This window comes from Ranitomeya imitator, chromosome 8 (assembly GCF_032444005.1).
Source record: "Ranitomeya imitator isolate aRanImi1 chromosome 8, aRanImi1.pri, whole genome shotgun sequence".
In the NCBI taxonomy this organism is placed as follows: Eukaryota; Metazoa; Chordata; class Amphibia; order Anura; family Dendrobatidae; genus Ranitomeya; species Ranitomeya imitator.
The window spans coordinates 18,226,388-18,244,082 of NC_091289.1; the positions used below are offsets into that span (position 1 = coordinate 18,226,388).

At 41.7% G+C, this 17,695-nt stretch overlaps 1 protein-coding gene across 1 annotated transcript in view; it reads left to right on the forward strand.

Moving 5' to 3' along the window:
* RYBP (RING1 and YY1 binding protein) overlaps positions 1 to 13,899 on the forward strand; it is a 63,832-nt gene extending 49,933 nt beyond the window's left edge. Inside the window, exons 3-5 of the mRNA XM_069736476.1 lie at positions 2,697 to 3,275; positions 11,723 to 11,818; positions 13,308 to 13,899. Coding sequence (XP_069592577.1) covers positions 2,697 to 3,275; positions 11,723 to 11,818; positions 13,308 to 13,560 — 928 coding nt within the window. The 3' untranslated portion in view covers positions 13,561 to 13,899. The remainder of the gene's footprint in view (positions 1 to 2,696; positions 3,276 to 11,722; positions 11,819 to 13,307) is intronic.
* The last annotated feature ends 3,796 nt before the right edge of the window (positions 13,900 to 17,695 follow it).

Consider the following 17,695-nt stretch of genomic DNA (forward strand, 5'->3'; position numbering starts at 1 on the left):
ATTGGAGGTTGAAGGTGGGATATTGAGTTATTGGATCCTTTTAAGATCCATCAACGCTTCTACCAGTCCCTACTCTCACAATTTCTTTCAATAAGTATGAAACTGTCAGTCCCGAGACACAATAATCATTCCGACTCCTTGGAGAAAAGCGGCAGCAGCTATTGTTGTGTAGAGCAATGCTGTGCTGCGATGAAGGCACTGCTCGAAGCCAACGTGCCTTGAATCGGAGATTAGCTTCTGGACGCCTTCACCTCCTCTCAGACTTAAAGTACGGTATCTTCTTTCACTTCTTCCATTGCAGGACCGTAGCACAATGCGACTGATACTTTTGCTGCGGCGACTCCTGATGTCTGGCCCCCGAATGCTACAGTGCAGCCGACTCGAACCTCCGCATGAATCCTCAGTATCTCGTTATTACCAAATCTCCCTTGTCTGGAATATTTGAGACTTGTTGAAGTGCGACCAAAATATGTGTCTACATAGAATTATAACTATATGACGGAGGAGAATATTGAAGATTGTGGAAACCAGTTACACTACTCCAGTAGACCATTTTTTTTTTCATTTTTTTTTTTTCTGTTGCCCAAAATGGAGTACAACAAAATTTCCATTTTAGGAAGATCGGCTAAAATAAATGTGCATACTCTGTTACATATAGAATTAGGTCTACAAGAGTTTATATATTGCCTAAAGGTAAGGTGCTAATACACATAAGATGGGGGTTGGTTAAACCAACCAATTTTGTCAGGATCGGCTGAAAACGTGGTGTACTTACGGCAGACAAAGAAGGTCGAGGCATGTTTGCTTTCGATGTGCACTATACTTTTGTTCCAAGAAGAGCATTGGATGACCTATAAGTCTCCTTACGCTGACTTGTATGGCACTCTCCAGATGGAGAGTTGTTACCCCTTAGATTCCAGTCAGGGGTCACTCATAGGGCCAAATCTATTCTCTCGCTTCACACTGAGGAAGAGAAAATACTCTATTTGCAGACACGTTTTGGGTATCTGGTTTGGCTTTTATCCAAAGTCATGTGGCAACAGACTATATTTACTTTCGGGATTGCTAGTTCCAGTAGATGGCAATAGAGTTCTATAAACATAAGGATGAATGACCTCGGGGAGATCAGCATTTGCATGTTTCCCATAAGGGATGGGGGCAGTGTTCTGGATCACTGCGTTGAGAAACACGTGATGGTGTCTCCGCGGTGTTGGATGTTTTGATCTCCCCAAGGTCATTCATCCTTATGTTTATAGTCCTTTTACTAGGCACTGCTCCTAATAGTCAGTTTCCTACTCCACACTGTTGAGGGGCAAACGCCCCGAAACAGCTGTCTGTGGATGGATACCATGTTTTGGCATAGGTGGTTTTCCTCTTTGATGCTGCCCTTCCCGTGGTTGTTCCTTCCCAGTGAAAGACCTGGCTATTTATTGCTTGCGTTGAGAAACACGTGATGGTGTCTCCGCGGCTTTTCTACAGGCAATAGAGTTCTAGTCCTCTTCCTTTCTGAAGAGCCAATTTGCATATTTAATTTACCAAAGGAGCATAGTATGGCCTATAAGTCTCTTTACACTTGCATGTCTGGCATGTCCCTCTCTACAAGAAGAGATGTTGCCATGAGGCTACTTTCACACTTCCGTCGGTACGGGGCCGTCGGCCCGACGTACCGATGGACGTTGTGCTAAATTTAGCACAACGTGGGCAGCGGATGCAGTTTTAAAACGCATCCGTGCCCATTGTGATGAGCGGGGAGGAGGGGGCGGAGTTTTGGCCGCGCATGCGCGGTCGAAAATGGTGGACACGTCGCACAAAAAAAAGTTGCATTGAACTTTTTTGGGGCGAGGTGTCCGCCAAAACATGACTGATCCGTCGCACGACTGATGCGACGTGTGCCCATCCGTCGCTAATACAAGTTTATGGGCAAAAAACGCATCCTGCAAGCACACTTGCAGGATGCGTTTTTTGCCCATAACAACTGATTGGGACGGAGCCCAGAAGACGGAAGTGTGAAAGTAGCCTTGTGGACACCAGTCCGGCATCTCTCATACAACCAAATCTGATCTCTTGCTTTGCGCTGAGGAGGGGAAACATCCCCGAAACACGGGTATCCAAGTAGAGATTCACGTTTGGCTTTTACTCTGTATCGTGTGGCAAGGCTCGTTAAAGGATTGATGTTGACTTTTGTGATTACTACTTCCAGTAAGTGGCGCAAGAGTTTGTCTTCTTCATCTTTAATCTGTATTTTCACCGTAGGCGATCCTTGTGGGTATACTTTTTGGGAGGAAGTTACTCTGGAGCTGAATGAAAGACAAAGGCAGTGCTATTTTCAAGCGGTTGCCCACGAACTGTTTTTCTGTAGAACTGTCACTTTATAGGTCAATGCTTTACCCATTATGGATTTTTGACAATTACTTACGGTAGTTTTTCTTATTGGTGGAAATTTATTTTGTGCTTATTGCATCATACTAGTGCTGTATAGTGATGAGCGAACGTGCTGGGATAAGCTGTTATCTGAGCATGCTCGGGTGCTAACCGAGTGTCTTCGGAACAAATCGGCCATTCTTGTCCAAAAATATCCTCTTCATTACTGGATCTTTATAACTTTGTGAACCTATTGTACAAATAATCTTTTTAGATCTGTGCCTGTTTGCTTAACTAATATTTCATTTTTTATTTTTTTTTTGTTTCTTTCATAGGAAGCCTAGAATAAACTCCCAGTTAGTGGCGCAGCAAGTTGCCCAGCAGTATGCTACCCCGCCACCTCCAAAGAAGGAGAAAAAAGAGAGAATTGAAAAACCTGAAAAGGAGAGAACAGATAAAGAAAAACTAGAAAAGGAAAAACCCGAGAAAGACAAGCTGGACAGAGAGAAACTGGACAGGGATAAGCTTGACCGAGAGAAAATGGAAAAGCTTGACCGGGAAAAAATGGAAAAGCTTGACATGGAAAAGCTGGACCGAGAAAAAATGGAAAAGCTGGACCGGGAAAAAATGGAAAAGCTGGATAGGGAAAAAATGGAGAAGTTAGACCGAGAGCGAATAGATCGCGAAAAGATAGACAGGGAAAAACTAGACCGGGAGAAACTGGAACGTGAAAGGCTAGACCGTGAGAAAATGGACAAGGAAAAGCTGGGCAGAGAAAAAACAGAGAAGGATAAGACTGATAAGCAGAAACCTGAAAAGGAACAGAGAGTTGAGAGAGAGAGGCATGTAAAAGAAAAGCCTGAGCGGGAGATTAGTACAAGTGTTGTCAAGAAGACAACTTACAAAAAGACACGGTAAGTGCAGGACATTGTGTGGCCACCAGGTTTTGGCACATGATGCTGATTGTTATGTCTATAGAGCGTCTGATGTGGTTGAGTCCTGGTGTTGAAATGTTTCAAAAATGTACATTTAGGGCACTAAAGCAGGAGGTTTTACACTACGACGATGGTCTCCTTCCTCACCGAATCCCTCCCTATTGTATCTTATCAAGACCCTTGGAGGAGAACAGGCTGTGTAACTTTTGGCCAGTTGACCCGTGTCCTCATCTTACGATGCCAAGTGCTTAGCTCTGCGCAGGTTCACACCTCTCAAGGGGACAGAGCTAGACTAAATCTAATCACTAACTCTGTGTCTCCGATAGGGTCAAGCGTAGCAGCTATAGTATGCATGACCTTACGCCAACCAGATATTGGTCATCCGTGACTTGTACGCGAATCTTTTCAAAACTAGTAGGTACTTTTTTTTTTTTTTTTCTTTTTTTAAGGGATTGTCGACTTATAATAAAATAAAAAAAAAAATTCTTTAGACGTGTGAGAAAAGTATACTAAAAAATTCATACTGCCCGATCTCGACAATCGGTCCCGATGTGAATGGCAGCCCAGACCAGGACAGTCTACACGTCTGCGGCTGCCATTCTAGGCTCGACGTGTGTAGTTTTCTTTTTTCTTGGTTTTTTTTTTTGTTTTTTGTTTTTTTAAGTTGACAGCCCCATTTGGATAATGCTTTTGGGTCTCGATTCATTAAAGTGTTTTGTGTAAACACTTGAAAAAGGAACAAAAAAGTCTGCACAACACAAAGTTGCACTAAGCTTTAGCGACTTTTGGCATTTTCACATCATATTCAGGCAGCTCGGCCAAAATGGGAGAAGCTGGGGTGAACCCGGGATGGAGTGTGGCAATGTCCGCCCATCAAATTCATTAATAATGGCAGCATTTTTTTTTTTTTAAAGCCAGAAGTATTACTTAAGTCCCTGACTTGACTAGCATTTCTGGCAAGACGTAAGGAAGAGCGCACCGCTGAAAAGATGCGTCATATTCATTAAGTGGCATCCCTCTTAATTAATTTGGCATATCCTACTCCAAAACGACCCCTTCATTAGGACGAACATGTGCAACGCAAAACTTAATGAATCCGGTCCTTTAGTGTCTAGTGCCACAAAATATAAAGGTTCTTTGTTTCAAACATGTAGCTTTGTACCCGATCGTTTTCAGCGTTTGTACATGGGTGACATTCAGAATTTTTCAGTTGTGGGGTAAATATTGTGAGCGGAATTGACAAATCGTTGAGTGAACACAAGATTGTTGAAAAATGTTTTTTTGTTATTACGATTGCTTAGAATTTCAAAATTTCCCCCTAGAATTCTGGATTTTTTTTTTTAGTCTTAAGAAGTCCTACTCTTTCCTTGAAAGGGTAAATCCTAAACTCATAAGTTGTCCTCTATCCATTTATTTATTGCTCAGTTCTAACCATCGGGACTATCCTATGTGTGGCTGTAAGACAACCGGCTGCAGCAGGAGCCTCCCCTCGGTAGTAGGACTAAAATATTGTCAAAACCCACCCCCTTGACTAATCCAATTTTTCAGTTGTGTGAAAATTGAACAGATCCGCAGAAGGTCAACCAAACTCCTCTGCAAGACTTCTTCTTTTTTGAGGTTTTGATCATGTTTATGATGCTGTAGACTAACCGTGGGAGCAAAATGGTCTCCTGTCCACCCCTATCATTCATTTATAGAGTTAATGTTCTTTTAGCACATTGAGCTCAATAATAAGACATTGAGCAATATTCTGTATTTATGAAAATAATATACCACCCAATACCTAGAACAGTCAATGAAGCTCTTGGGGTCGGGAACCTGAGTCCAAAATTTCCCGAAACAGTAAATTTTATAAAAACATAACTCTACGTTGTCACACGATATAATTGGAATTCTTTTTTTCACCTGGAAAATATTGTCCAATATTTGAGTCATTGTCCTGTGGTTACACACACTTATTTAACGGATTTAGATTTTACACCACTCTACTTCTTTTCAGGATTTTCATGGGTTTTCTGTGTATGGGTTATCTCTTCTGTTCGAAGAGATAAAGTTGTACATGGTGTAAATCCATTTCAAGATCCCGATCCCAGTAAGGTTTATTCAAAATACTCAAGAGACTAAAATCCAAGTTCACCATAAAACATTACAAACAGCGGCATACTTTTCACAAGCCCAACTAAAATGTTTCGCTTTAAGGCTTCTTCTGGGGTACAAGCTAGACAAAATGTTTTTGGCAGAAGAAAGTATGTTGTCCCCGTGTTTGCGTGGGTTTCCTCCGGGTACTCTGGTTTCCTCCCACATTCCAAAGACATACTGATAGGGAATGTAGATTGTGAGCCCCAATGGGGACAGTGATACCTGAAAAGTGCTATGAAATTAATGGTGCTATATGTGAGTATAATGTTGAATTTGGATTTTAATCTTGTTGGTATATTGCTGGAATCTAGACCTTGTAATTATTTTGCATGGTGTACAGCTTTATCTCTTAAAATAAATGAGGTTTGCACATAATTCCTGCGATGTCTGTAAAAAGCAGGGGGAGACCGAAACAAGAAAATTGTACAAGATCTGTGTAAGATAAGGGAGCAGTGGTCAGTGGTGGACCTCAACTTCGTTAATTCTTAAAAAGAATGCTGCAGACCAACCAAACGATGCTATCATCCATTTCTGGCAGTCCCAATGAGAATGAATGGAGAGGAGGAGCGCACGATCGACCACTGCTCCATTTACAAGGGGCTCTTCCAAGCTCTGGATCAGTAGGGGGTCCTAGCAGACAGACCCCAGCAATCGGGAAGTGTTTAGGAAACCTTCCAAACTTGGTACAAGATCCCTTTAGCAGTATGTTTTCAATTCCATTGATGCAGGAGAGTTGGCCAAACCCAAACTCTGACTCCTTTAGAGATGAACGGTTTTTTTTTAGGCCTAAAATGTCCTCGGGTTACTAACGTGACGCTTGCATAGTGGGTAGGCTTTCGCTTTCAAAGATGTCTTGATATGGTTTCTCTGAGGTAAGCTGGACCTAAATCTGGCAGGACTGAGGGGCTGGGAATAACGAGGATTGCCTTATCCGCAGGAGAAAGCCTCCCACAGAGCGGCCTCTTATTATGTCACGTACTCGAGGCCGGGCCTAGACCAGAAAGCGTGTGTGCGCATTACACGGTTCAGTAACCCTAAGAATTGCGACTCTATAATTTTCTCCTTAGTCCCAAGATGTCGATCGTCTGAATCCTGGGCCCGGTTTATTTAGAAGCCTTTATTATCAAATGGAGGGCAGGGAACAGAGGGAAAAAAAAAACGGGGCCCCCCCCCCGCTTCCATCACTGACAACAAACCTTCAGTTCTCTATAAGTGTAAATTGTGTCATTGTAAACATGGCGGGCCCGGCAGCTGTAGGAACCAAGACTGGGAGTGAAAACCCTTATTGTTCGGGAATAAAAGTGCCTCATTGTTTGCTCTCGCATGTGAGAAACGCTCACATTTGGGGCTGAAGAGCCCATAATTACTTTATATTGGGAGGCCGTGTATTTGTTGCCACGGTTTCAATAGCTAATTTACATTCCAAAACACAGGCGCGAGGGGAATTCTGGGATACGTGGGCCACAAGATGCGCGTATGTTGACGTAAAGGATTCCTTTGTGTGTTCGGAGATTGCACTTGGCTCAGTTCATGTGTTGTTTTTTTGTTTTTTTTAAATCCCATTTCACAGGCCCGAGAGGCATCGCTGGAAAAATTGTTATTGAGAGAAGGCCTAATTGGGATTATTAGTAGTTGGAGTACAGGGAACGATATATAGTAAAAAAAGACCCTTGAAGGGATTTGTCTGGGATTTTCAAGATTTATCGAAAGTAACCAAGGCCTGAACGTGCTTAAAGTACATGAACTGCTTGTACGGTTACGGAGAGGGCACACATTTCATAAAGGGGATGATGCGTGTATACATATTATTTCTTATTTATTAAATGTTATAAAAGATACATATATAGCACCATTGATTCCATGGTGCTGTACATGAGAATGGGTTACATATAAGTTACAGATATCACTTACAGTAAGCAAACTAACAATTACTGACTGGTACAGAGGGGCGAGGACCCTGCCCTTGCGGGCTTACATTCTACAGGATGGTGGGGAAGGAGACAATAGGTTGGGGGGTTGCGGCAGCTCCGGTGTTGGAGAGGAGGTACCTCCAGTGGTGGTGAGGAGGCAGCGGGGTAAGTGCAGGCTGTAAGTTTTCTTGAAGAGGTGGGTTTTCAGGTTTCGTCTGAAGGATCTGAATGTGGTTGATAGTCGGACGTGTTGGGGCACAGAATTCCAGAGGATGGGGGATATTCGGGAGAAGTCTTGGAGGTGGTTGGGTGAGGAGCGAATAAGTGTGGAGGAGAGAAGGAGGTCTTGGGAGGACCGGAGTTTATGTGAGGGAAGATATCGGGAGATTAGTTCAGAGATATATGGAGGAGACAGGTTATGGATGACTTTGTACATCATTATTAATTTGAACTGGATACGCTGAGAAAATGGGAGCCAGTGAAGAGATTTGCAGAGGGGGGAAGCGGAGGAGTAGCGAGGAGAGAGATGAATTAGTCGGGCAGGAGAGTTAAGGATGGACTGGAGAGGTGCAAGGGTGTTAGCAGGGAGGCCACAGAAAAGGATGTTGCAGTAGTCAAGGCGGGAAATGATGAGGGCCAACCAGTGACAATTCCGGCTCTCACAGACCTGTTAGTTTTCTTTCAGAATTCAGAAGCCTTCCTACTCTGCACTCATTACTTGTATTAATTGCACTTGTTTGAACTCGTTACCTGTATAAAAGACACCTGTTCACACACTCAATCACACTCCAACCTCTCCACCATGGTCAAGACCAAAGAGCTGTCTAAGGACACCAGGGACAAAGTTATAGACCTGCACAGGGCAGGGATGGGCTACAGGACAATAGCCAATCAGCTTGGTGAGAAGTCAACAACTGTTGGCACAATTATTAGAAAATGAAAGAAACACATGATGACTGCTAATCTTCCTCGGTCTGGTGCTCCATTGAAGATCTCGCTTCGTGGGGTAAGGATGATTGAGAAAGGTCAGGAATCAGCCCAGAACTACATGGGATGACCTGGTCAATGACCTCAAGAGAGCTGGAACCACAGCCTCAAACATTACCATTAGTAACAGGGCTGTGGAGTCGGAGTCAGAGTTAGTTTTGGTCGGAGTCGGTAGAAATGTACCGACTCCGACTCCAGCTTTAAAAAAAAAATGTATTCATATTTCATAATTGAACTTTCATATGAATTTTATAAATGTTTCTCAAATATATATGTTCTATCAAACTATGAACAACAGTGATAAGCAGACATTTATTACCTATTGTGTGTCACTGTTCTCCACTGCCCTTATCTAATCTTATACTTCATATGTATGAAACTGAAAGTGAAAATGTGTTGCAAATTCTTAGTAGTAAAGCTCCTCCTCTAGACTAGATGTTTACTAGGTGTGCGTCTTCCAAGCATCTCACAGCTGCTACTCAGAAGAGTAAGACTGTAAGAAGTATTATCCTTTCAACAAACTTTGCATCAGTTAACTGTGAGTACATGAAGAATAACCGTATTACCAAGTGGTCTGATTACTTATATGATGGTGAGAAACTGAATAATCATGATGTTAATATTTTACAACAGTAAATTTATTGTTACAAATTGGCCTTTTATGTCGGAGTCGGAGCCGGAGTCTGAGTCGGGACCTGATAAGATCCAGGAGTCGGAGTCGCAACTGTGGCTTACCGACTCCACAGCCCTGATTAGTAACACACTATGCTGTCATGGATTAGCATCCTGCAGGGCACACGAGGTCCCCCTGCTCACCCAGCCCATGTCCAGGCCCATTTGTATGTCACCATTGACCATCTGGATGATCCAGAGGAGGCATGGGAGAAGGTCATGTGGTCGCATGAGACCAAAATAGAATTTTTTTTTTTATCAACTCCACTCGCAGTATTTGGAGGAAAAAGGACGAGTGCAACCCCAAGAACATCATCCCACCAGTGAAGCATGGTGGGGGAAACATCATACTTTGGGGGTGCTTTTCTGAAATGGGGACAGGGTGACTGCACCTTATTGAAGGGAGGATGGATGGGAGGATGGATGGGGTCATGTATCGTGAGATTGTCAACAACATCCTTCCCTTAGTAAGAGCATTGAAGATGGGTCCGTGGCTGGGTCTTCCAGCATTACAAGGACTCCAAACACACAGCCAGGGCAACTAAGGAGTGGCTCCATAACAAGCATTTCAAGGTCCTGGAGTGGCCTAACCAGTCTCCAGACCTGAACCCAATAGAAAATCTTTGGAGGGAGCTGAAACTCCGTTTCGCAGTGACAGCCCCATAACCTAGAAGATCTGGAGAAGATCTGTATGAAGGAGGGGGCCAAAATCCCTGCTGCAGTGTGTGCAAACTTGGTCATGACTTACAGGAAACGTCTGACCTCTGTGATTGCAAACAAAGGTTTCTGTACCAAATATTAAGTTCTGTTTTTTTTATTGTATCAAATACTTATTTCCTGCAATAAAATGCAAATTTGTTACGTAAAAATCATACAATGTGATTTTCTGGACTATTTTATCGTATACTTACAGTAAAAATGACAGACCTCTTCTAATGTTTTAATCATTGTATCCAGCAGTTTTATGAAACGCCCTGGGACATTGCTCAGATGAGGACGACACATGCTGAGCCTTTCACGACCATCCGATGTTATCCAAATTTGAGACTATTCTGATATCTATGCTGCCAGGGAAAAGCTAGGGTTTGGAAGCAACTTGCATGTTTTTTTTTGTTTTTTTTTACAGGAATGAGGACAAATCCCCTAACTAAAATTGTTTGCAAAGTGTCATGACTCTGCGTGCGGCACAACATTACTAAAAATATGTTTACTCTCTTTAAATAAATTATTTCATGGTTAACCTCTGTCCCATAAGCTCTATAAAAGGGATAGAAAAGAATCCGCAAAATGGAAATCTGCTTTATAGATGGCTCTCGCTGTGACTCGCTTGATTATTCTTGTATTATATGGAACATATTATTGGCTGGCATGTAATATTTAATTTCCAAATTATCGGGCTGGCAGAAGCTCCGTCCTGACAAAAATGAACTTTTTTTGCCGACAGTGCTGGTAGTCTAGATTCATTTTAATTGGGGACTTTGATGAGAGAACCCATTTTTTTTTTTTATTATTTTACATTTATGTGAAAAGAAAAATTTTTGGCTTTCTAAGTTCATGAAGGAACGTCATTCATTCATTCATTCATTCATTCATTCATTCAGGAGATCACCATCAGCTAATCTTATAGAAAAGGGGGTTCCTCAGAGCTTCTTTTTAAAGGGAACCTGTCACCCCAAAAATCGCGGGTGAGGTAATCCCACCGGCATCAGGGGCTTATCTACAGCATTCTGTAATGCTGTAGATAAGCCCCCGATGTTACCTGAAAAAGGAGAAAAAGACGTTAGATTATACTCACCCAGGGGCGGTCCCGCTGCTGGTCAGGTCGGATGGGCGTCTCTGGTCCGCTGCGGCACCTCCCATCTTCATTACAAGACGTCCTCTTCTGATCTTCAGCCACGGCTCCGGCGCAGGCGTACTTTGCTCTGCCCTGTTGAGGGCAGACAAAGTACTGCAGTGCGCAGGCGCCGGGCCTCTGATCTTTCCGGCACCTGCGCACTGCAGTACTATCCTCTGCCCTTAAGAGGGCAGAGCAAAGTACGCCTGCGCCGGAGCCGTGGATGAAGATCAGAAGAGGACGTCATGGAAAGAAGATAGGAGGCGCCGCAGCGGACCGGAGACGCCCATCCGACCTGACCAGCAGCGGGACCGCCCCTGGGTGAGTGTAATCTAACGTCTTTTTCTCCTTTTTCAGGTAACATCGGGGGCTTATCTACAGCATTACAGAATGCTGCAGATAAGCCCCTGATGCCGGTGGGATTACCTCACCCGTGATTTTCGGGGTGACAGGTTCCCTTTAAGCCTTTTCTATCCCATTGCAATCGAAGGGATATCCAAATTATTTTGCCGCCTTTCTCCTTGTAGTATATGAAGTTTTGGAAATCTAAAACGACGTTTGAGGTTGGAACTTTCCCTATTATTCTTAACTTAAGGGTTTGTAAAAGTCAAATTTTGGGGATTTTTTTTTGGATTAGGGTTCACTTTTTCTGCTTACTTCTTTCTATGTGAATGTTTTAACAAAGTTGACTATGCATGGTGCACCGTTAAGACAAGTGAGTGGACCTTCCACACTTCTCACTTTTTTAGTGATGATGGAATACATGATGGCAGCTGCCATCGGTTCTCCACAACACCACCTGCGTTAACCAAACTTATGTTCTTACACAATTGCATGTATTAACCAGTTCTAATTGCACCATAATGTTGGTTGTGTCTCCACAGACCAAAGCCGGATATACACCGAAACCCTGAACATGAAATGAACAGTATTCAGTCCGCAAATGCAACAAAGATCAGTAACTTTAACCACACTTCAAGGTGAGTTTGAGGAACGGTACAGTTTACTTTATTTCGGAAAGACCCATTGGGACATCAAAAATTCTTAGAATTTAGAAGCCATCATCAAGTCCTTAAGCTTCTCTGAGGCTGGTCAAAACTAGAGCAGCTCTAATTATTATTATTTTTTTTTTAATGCTAACCAAACCATGGTGACTTCCGGGCCTCATCATCTATGCCATGTAGATGTCCAAATCCCACCGTAGCCATATTAAAATGCCAACCCCAATGCTAGCCACGGTATCGACATTGCTTACTGCTGTTCCCCCAGTGTCAACCATAGTTGCTCCAGTCTGCACAAAACGTAGTCACTACGAAAGTGTCTATAGTTGACTTACTGACTCTTGCCATGATCTAATTGAATGTTCATGGAGGTTTTGGGAAGAATATTGTAGCCCACTTTTAGCCCACTACTTCTATGAAAGGGTTATTCTCATTTTCAATCTTAAGAATCGCACTAGTCTTACATCCCAGCTCCCCACACTCCTGGACACTGACGGGTCGAACCAGTGGCATGATCGCATCTCTGGTTCGAACTCCGTGCTACAACCAGAGTCAGCTTTGCCTCTGCAGCATCAGAAGACCACCGTGGCACTGAAGCCCACCGCATCCATCAACTGGTCAGCTTTAGAGCAGCGCTTGCAAGCTAAAAAACACAGAGCTTGTAAGTTCTACTCTCAATGCCTAGGAGACCAACCACCTTCTGATAGACTACCGCGGTGGCCAATAACCTAAGCAAAGAGCAGTAAACAATAAAAAGCCTCTATTCTCGAGAACAATGAGGATTTTTAGAAGTTTTCACAAGCACTTTGCAATGGTACACCTTTATCAAGATGAGAATAACCTTTATAAAGAAGACTTGTTCCATCTTTGCCCTACTCACTAGTATGAGATGATTTTTGCCAAGTACTAAGACCCTTATGTGGTGAAGTAATAATGAACAGTCCTTTTTGATCTGATGGGTCCATTATGTTCTGTGCATTGATCATCATGTTGTGGGCAGGTTGCTTTCTATGAATATATTGTATGATGTGGTAATAGTGCCATCTGGCAAATATTGGCTTAGTTCCTCTTCTTCTTGTTCTTCATTTTGCACTAACTAATTTTAAACGTGACCGTAGAAGGGTTTGCCAAGAAAAGGTTTATCCTCATCAGATCACTTTCTACTAAATACATGATTGTTTTTGTGATTTTTCATTTTTTCTAAAACTACATCTCCTACCCCGACGTCGCGTCCTTTGACTGTTGGCATCATGGGAGTTGTAGTTGCATCAGTTGGAGAGTTATATAATGAGTTGTATCCTAAGGTAACCCCTTAACTAACTTTTATAAAGGGTTGTCTGAAATGGGTCCTATAGGTCCACACTGACCCATTGATCTCCTGCAGGCATGTGTTAGTGGCCAACGGACTCTCCATTAATGAATGTGTATTCAGTCGTTCTTTATTTTTTTATTTTTCTCCTTATTTCAGGCCCAGACTGAAGAACGTGGACAGAAGTACTGCACAACAACTTGCAGTAACGGTGGGCAACGTGACCGTAATTATCACAGACTTTAAAGAAAAGACTCGTTCTTCTTCCACCTCGTCCTCCACAGTCACCTCCAGCGCGGGCTCGGAACAGCAGAACCAGAGCGGCTCTGGCTCAGAATTCACAGACAAGGGTTCCTCCCGTTCCTCAACCCCTAAGGGCGACATGTCCGCTGTGAATGACGAGTCTTTCTGAAAAGAACAGAAAAAAAAAATATTGCACATACATTGGGCAGAATAGACTCCGAATCGCGGTCAGGAATTCCCAGACACCCGCCTGCCTCGTCTTTCTATTCCTGGATTATTATTTTTTTTCGTTTCCTTTGACTGAATTATTATTTTTTTTTTTTTTCTTCCTGGACCCCAAATTAGTGCTACTCCCAAGACCAATTCTGCTCCACTTGGGAACCTGGCTATCATAAAACATCATACCATCAAGATTAACCCTTAACAATTGCGTATTCCATTATTTTATAGCATTTCCCTTGCGATCATTTGTCATTGGATGTGCACCTAAATCTACTTTTTATACAGATCTACTGTTTTGTTGTTTTTTGTTTTATTCTTTATTTGGAATTTATTTATTGCATTGACAACTCCTTTATTTGCTTTTTTTTCTCCTTTTCGCCCACTCCTGGTTCCTTTCTTATAATACAGCATATTATCAATTTTTATACATCAATATATATAAAAATATATATAAATATATATAAATAAATGGTTATTTAAAACCAATACATAGAAAAAAAAAAACACTGGTGCTTGATACACTGTGAAGTGAAGAATTAAACACAGGCCCGAAGGTTTTGACATTTTAGTGCCAGAAGTTTAGGATTGAGGGTGCAAAAAGATAGTGACAATTAAAAATAAAAAGTGTGAACCTTCTGCTTTGTTCCAGCCCCTTTATACCAACTTGTGTTTCCCATGTTGTCATCTTACTAGAAATTGTTTGTCGTGGTGAACAGGAAATGCAAGTCTCTTCGATTAGAAGGGTGGCTTGTAGCATTCACAAATATGTATGCAAAGAGTTTATAAAGTAACACAAGATGATGGCCTTTCCAGTCAAGATCCTGGGCTGTGGTTCCAAGGTCATGACAAGCCTTGTAGACTCCCATTTTCCGGTATAAACAGCTTTAGGTTTCCACTTTTGCATCTTCATAGAACAATAAGATGTGCTCCACACGATGAGTACATGGAGCTCTGTTGGGATTTAAGGGGCTAGAAAATGACAGCAGTACATCTTAAGAGAGTACAAAACTTGGGTTGATGAAACGTTACCATTGACTGCAGGTTTCCCCGGTCTTCTAGGCCAATAAATTGTTTGCCCTATCTTGTGTAACCATGGTATACCATCTGGTCTTTAGAGGACCTACAACCCAGAGCTTATCAGTCGTAACAATCTTTCCAATGCATATCAGACCCTTTAGTAGTAATGTCAGGTGGTGGGTCAGTGATTTTTCTGGATTCGCAATTGTCATCCTGAACGGTCACCTGTGACCTAAATCGGTTGGGACACGGCTCAACCTTGATTCATGAAATGTTATCTTGGAATTGTAAAATATCACTTCTCAGTTGATATTTGGTAAAGTCCAAATTTTCCTCTCTAGAATGGCCAAAATTGCCAGATTGGGATGCCGAATATCATATACCTAATCCTTTTCCTACTGAGAAACTGCTTATTCTATTGGTGTAGGTAACTTGTCTAGAAGATGTACTGAAACTTCCTATGTATTTGTGACTATTACAAATTACCTTGATGAGACGTCGTGATTTCAACAACCCAATAACGTAAACACCCCCCCTCCCCCCCCTTCAATTTTCTCCACTGTCTCGGTAGACGTGACTTTTGAGAGTCACCATGAATAAGTGTAACTTGACTTCTTATTAATTACTTTCATCTTCCTTAGACTGTAGTTTTAATTATTTGTCTATGCAATGACTTCAGTACAACTGAGGTTTGAGGCCTTTTGTTTGTCCCAGTCTAATCTAATAACATAAGTCATGTCAAAAATTTTTTGAGTGATTACGAAAACAGAAGGAAGACCAAGAAAAGGCTTTTTTAACATTCAAAAGGTATATTTTTGTATGCATCATTCTGGTAGGTTTTATAAACCTCTTGATATGATATTTTGAAGTGTCTTTTACCAGTGCAGATCACTCTTATGCTAGATGTAGAGCGGGACTTGAGCCATGAGCTTGAGGAATTAAACTAGACTTGTACCTACAGAATTCATCGAGTCACCCTTATTCGATGCTTCAGAACAATGGAAACCACTTTGGGTAAACACCTTTACAACTTGGTGTACGAAGAAATCTTGTGACCCAAAAGTTTAATATAGAATCTAGCTTGCCCTTTTCTACCAAAGTTGTAATGTTGTTGACCTTGTGGGTACAGTCATTAGTTTACCAATGTCCTCTTGAATCCTGAAAGCCGCATCTTTTCCATGCCAAGATTGACTGACTGGTACGGCAAAGATTCATCCATTTCCCTTAGCCCAAAACCTAAAACTCCCAAGTCTATCCAACGTCTGCCTCTCCTCTTCTCGTCTATTATACTGAAAATCATAGTGAGTTATTGGACAACCTTATGCACAGATGATCAAAGACTTTGTCTAAAGCCGAAACATCATGGACACCTTGTCGTTATTTACTATGTGAGGTGTTACGAAATGGGAATTGACAATCCCAGTAGATTTCTGATCTTCTTGATTTCACCAGTGCCCGGTAATAGCTTCCAAATGATCTGAAGAGTGGTCTGTCCTACCAAAATTAGTACCAGATGCTCAATGGCTTTGTGCTCAGGCCAAGCCACCATATGGCTTGACAATACTTAGTCACAAGTTGACTCTTATCCACTGCGGTGGTATTTTACATGGGAAGAGCCAACTTCTATGTTTGTAGATCCTCACAAGATAGTCCAATAATAGGAAATCTAGTGTATAGTAACGAGAGGTTCCTGAAACCTTACCAAAGCTGAGGAGGAGCAATTACTTTTTGGGAACATCTAGGGCAATGTCCTGCAGCTGTTGCGAAACCTCAACTCATGTTCGAGACATCTTACTTTCAGAGTTACAGGGATCTTTTGGAACTAAAGATAAAATTATGATAATTAAATACAAGATGTTTTCATTTCAATCACTTTGTTTTTATTTCTCCGCATTCTAAAACTGCTTGTGCCGGATTTGAGTGGATAGATTTTGTTTACCAGTCCTCAGAAAATTTTCATTTTTGTGTTTTTAGACTCCTCAAAATATACTTTTGTGAATGTAACAATTTGCCTTTTCTCGGAACATCTTGCATGTTGTGATTAGTAGTCTATCACAAAACTCAACACAAGTTATTAGTTTATGGATGTGGTAAAAGTCTGAATTCTTGGTGTTGTGTATTAAACTTTTACATGTTTTTCTGCCGTTAATTTGACTTTTGCTCCATGATGAAGGTCATAGGTTTTGATGGGACCATAACAACCTAGTTTAGGATCTTCTTTAATTGCTAACAACTGTGTGCAGCGCAAACTCGTTCCATCTTCTTCAACTTAATTGTGCAAATATAATTGTCCGACTTTTTTTTACTGGTAACTGATCGTTGTTGATTTGGCCTTTGAGTGTATTTTCTGATTATTTTTTTATACAAATGGTTGCCCTCTGTCAGATGACTTTAATTTATTGGCTTGTGCCACCCTACTGTCAATGGTTTTCCTTCTCAGAATTGCTAACCATTGATAGCTGATAAATAATCCTTCAACATTTTGTCCCATCGGTTAAGATAGAGGTAAATTATATGTTTACTTCTATGAATAGGTGTAAAACTAGTCAAAAGCGAGTCAATATGTTGTTGCTAAAAAAATGTACACTTATTTGAACTCCTTCAAACAATTCTGCTTTCTCTCAATATCAACCATATAGGGAAGGCCAGGACACTTCCAAGATGGTCTTACTGGTTCCATCAAAACTGTTAGGTTAAGCTTGCCATCATCTTGTATTTGAGCCCTTCTGGACCACGTGGATTGTGCTCCACTTATTTTTGTTTTTGTTTTTTTTAAAGCACATTCTAAACCATTTTTCCTACTGGTCACTTGGTGCTAAACATTTTTTTAAATTATTTTAATGTCTTCATATTAGTTTGTGTGTGGAAGTTCTTGAGTGCACTGGGACCCGTCGAAACGGACCACTAAATTAATTTACTTCAAATCAAAAGGGTTGTTTTTAGATTAAGAGCTTGTGCACACGACCTATTTGTCAACGATGGCACTCGAACCTATATCCTATTTTCTTAGGCCTGAGAGGCTTGCGGAAAAGAAAATGATGTCCGATATTCAGCTGCATGTCTGA